The following is a 3,608-nucleotide window of genomic DNA, read 5'->3' on the forward strand; positions in this document are numbered from 1 at the left end:
GTATATCTTAAACCAAATATATCAGTACAACATGATGTGAATGTTAACAAACTAATTTTATCAACTGCGCAAATATGTAGTAAATTAAAAAAAATTGTATTTACGTCATCCATTAATATAAAACTAATTGTGATAAAAGCTATACACATTCAAAACTTACTACATTTTTTAAATACAACTAAATTGCATAGAACAACAAACTATGTAAAAGGGTTTCCGACTACTTTGTGTTAAAATATTAAAATCTGAATTCTAAATATCATTTGTTCAAATTAAGACCAATCTGTTCCATTTACGACACTGTTGAGTTTTCCTCACTGTCGTCTCGTTCGTTTAATAAACGTCGATCACGACTTTCCAAAAAAGCCCACACCAATAATGGTGTGCAACCAAGTACCATACAGGAACCCATACAATAAAAAACTACCTCATAACTTCCAGAGAGATCGCGTAGAAAACCGGCTAGTGGTGGTACTGATATAGCACCAATACTCTGAAACATGCGTACCAAACCATAACTGGAACTAATACGATCTGTGCCGAAAATATCTGCTAACAAAACTGGCATTAACACATACCAGCTACCGAGGCAAAGACCGTAAAGTGCAGCAGATAATCCAACCATATAGAGTTTTTGTTCTGACGGTAAGGTAAGTACAGCTGTGCCAGCGCCAAGAATACTGCAAATAAATAAATTTAAAATAAGTAAACAATATTATTAAATGTAAAATGATTTTTTACCAGAAAATGTATATTTTTTTTCGATCAAATAATTGTAAATCTGATAGATAACCGAGTCCTAAGCGTCCACATAAATCTAGCACAGCACTTACTGCTACTAAATATCCTGCTTGACTTTTATTGTAACCTAAATATAGCCAGAGTTTACTTTAAAATAATTCCAATTATATTTTAAAAAGTTTTATTTACCAATAGAGATCACGTGTGCTGGTAAGTAGTATAACATATATGGACAACCTACTGAAGTTAATGTTACCGATAAGCACATTAGTATAAAAATAGGATCTTTCAGCAAACTTATATCCAAATACATTTCAATCCGTTCACAGCATGTCCGTGGTTCATTTTCATTATCGTCTTCTTCAATACTATTCTGTCGTTTTATACCAGCTGCAATTGCATTGTTGACATCATCATTGGGCTTCACTTTAGATGTATTTGTAACTGGTGTCGGTATTTCCATACTTTTACTTAGACCACGTGTAACCACGACAGGTGGTGATAATGGCTTTTCCAAATGCGCTTGAATTTTGGATATAATTTCATCATTGGCGAAAACATTTTTACGTCGCCTACTACCACGATTCGAATCAGTACCGGAGTGTTTACGATAAACCCAAGTAGAATCGGTACTTAAATCCTCGACTGAATGCATAATTCCTGAACTTCGAACTTTTTTCATAGGTTTGATAAATGTGGTTTCGCCAATAATATCTTTACATTCATCATCACTTTCTTGTTCCATGTTATTGTTGCGTTGCTTATCATTAACTGCGGAATATTAAATATTATTAACAAAAAATTCACTATGTGTAATTAATATTTTTTCTTTTATTATAAAGGGCTGTGTAAATATTTTATTTCTAGACAAATATTTCGCTCGAAATTGTTATTTTAATAATGAAAACTATAACTCTTAATACGGTGGGCGTAGTCAAGGGGGAAACCTATCACATGTCTCCCTTAAAAAAATGTACTTGATCTAATATTTTTTAGTGAATAGATGACTAATGGGATAGGAGCCCTCCTAAATCTGATAGATCGATGGATAAGGTATGATTATGCGCTTGTGTAGACAATCGTTTGCAATTGAAACTAGATTCCCGATTTGAAAACCTTTGTTTTGATATTGTGGTACAATTTTAATGCTTATTTCATTTCAATAAGCATTTTCTTTCTCTCATCATTTTTACATAGAAAATTCTTTAAAAAACCGCTACCTCAGCCCCTGATTACCCCTATAACTATTATTATCATGATACCCACAAAGTACTGACACCCATTTCTATTAAACAATTTGGTTTCAATCAAGTACTTCAACATTTTGATTGTAGACTGTAGTCAATTCAGTCAATTCTTCAACGTAGAAATCCAAAGAGTTAATGCTTTGTTTGAAAAAGGTTAGAAATTGTCATAACAAGTGTTAAACAGTGCCCGTTCACCCTGAGCCTGTGACTTCTACAGAAAATTTTGCTGTGCTTACTCAATCTAGATTGTAATCACAGACTTTAATAGCTTCACATTAGTCTATAATTTTGTTATTAATTTTTTGAGTTGTTACGTCGAAATTTATATTAAAGTCTGTTTTGTTTTTTTAAGAATGTTAACTTTTATTTCGTGCGTTATTTTTTAGTATAATTCTATACGTATTTCGGCAAATTCGCTTTTGCCTTCATCAGGAGGATTCCTAATATTAGGAATATTAGGAATCCTCCTGATGAAGGCAAAAGCGAATTTGCCGAAATACGTATAGAATTATACTAAAAAATAACGCACGAAATAAAAGTTAACATTCACATTAGTCGTTTTTGAACTTAGGTTTTTTTTTTTATTGCTTTAATATTTGTTCTTTAAATATGAGAGACAAGCTTTAGAATAACTTGTTTTTATTTAAAGAATTACTAATAGAATCACTTTTTTTAATTTGGCTTAAAGCTATAAAGTCCAGAGGTATGTTATATATAAAGGCAAGCGATATTTTTTTAAATAATTTGGAAGAAAATGAAAATAGATTATGTTTTTAAGAATTTGTTAATATAGTCAAATTTTTTTTTGGAAATTGCTCCTTTGTTATATATTAAAGCAATTTTCTGATCAGTACTTGTATATATTATTTTTCTGTCAAGTTGCATTGGAAGAAATTTTAAATTAAACCTGACTTTTTAAGTATGTATATGTTTTCTAAAGAGACCCTCAAGTTTTACACTCTTATTACCACATTTTACAACTTACCATGATTTTTCCCGGAATAGTAGTCATTTAACCGATTTTTAGACTCCTCCAAAAAAAGATGCTCAATATATTTGGTACTTAAACCATCTTCACATGTGTTCAAATATGTAGAATTAGTTAAAACACCCGTTGAACTGGGATTTATATCATTTAGAGGTTTTGCCGACTCTTCGTCTTCAATTGTTTGTGTTGCATCATTTGAGTAATCTTCCAAGGGCTTATAGAGTGTTGCAGAAATGCAAACATGTAGCATACAAACTCCCAATATTAAAATTGTGCCATGAAATCCAAAATGTTCTGCTAAATGTTTAATTAAAACGGGCAGTATGAAACTACCTGCAGCTGTGCCGGAGACACATATACCATTAGCTAATGCACGATGTGCATCAAAGTATTGCGATACAATGACAATACCAGGTGTGGTAGACAGACCACCTCCTATGCCTACAAATAGAGAAATTAATTTTTGTTTTTTTTTTTTAACTTAAGCTATAAAAAGTTTTACCTGTTAAAATACCAAAAGTGAATAGCAAATGTAATAAACTTGTAGCAAAGTAGCTCAATGTTAAGCCAAAAGCACAAAAAAGACCACCAACAAAGACTACTGAACGACAAGAATATTTTTGGCACAAAGC

General features: G+C 31.6%; 1 protein-coding gene across 1 annotated transcript; it reads right to left on the reverse strand.

Moving 5' to 3' along the window:
- Positions 1–221: 221 nt before the first annotated feature.
- Positions 222–3,602, reverse strand: LOC119685490 (the record flags this gene model as incomplete). The annotated part of the gene is made up of 5 exons (XM_038099778.1): positions 222–680; positions 742–868; positions 931–1,512; positions 2,974–3,417; positions 3,479–3,602. Coding segments are annotated over 5 exons (1,665 nt in total), but the record flags the coding sequence as incomplete, so codon positions are not given.
- Positions 3,603–3,608: the final 6 nt, after the last annotated feature.

The sequence above is a fragment of the Teleopsis dalmanni genome, chromosome 2 (assembly GCF_002237135.1).
Source record: "Teleopsis dalmanni isolate 2A chromosome 2, ASM223713v2, whole genome shotgun sequence".
Lineage (NCBI taxonomy): Eukaryota > Metazoa > Arthropoda > Insecta > Diptera > Diopsidae > Teleopsis > Teleopsis dalmanni.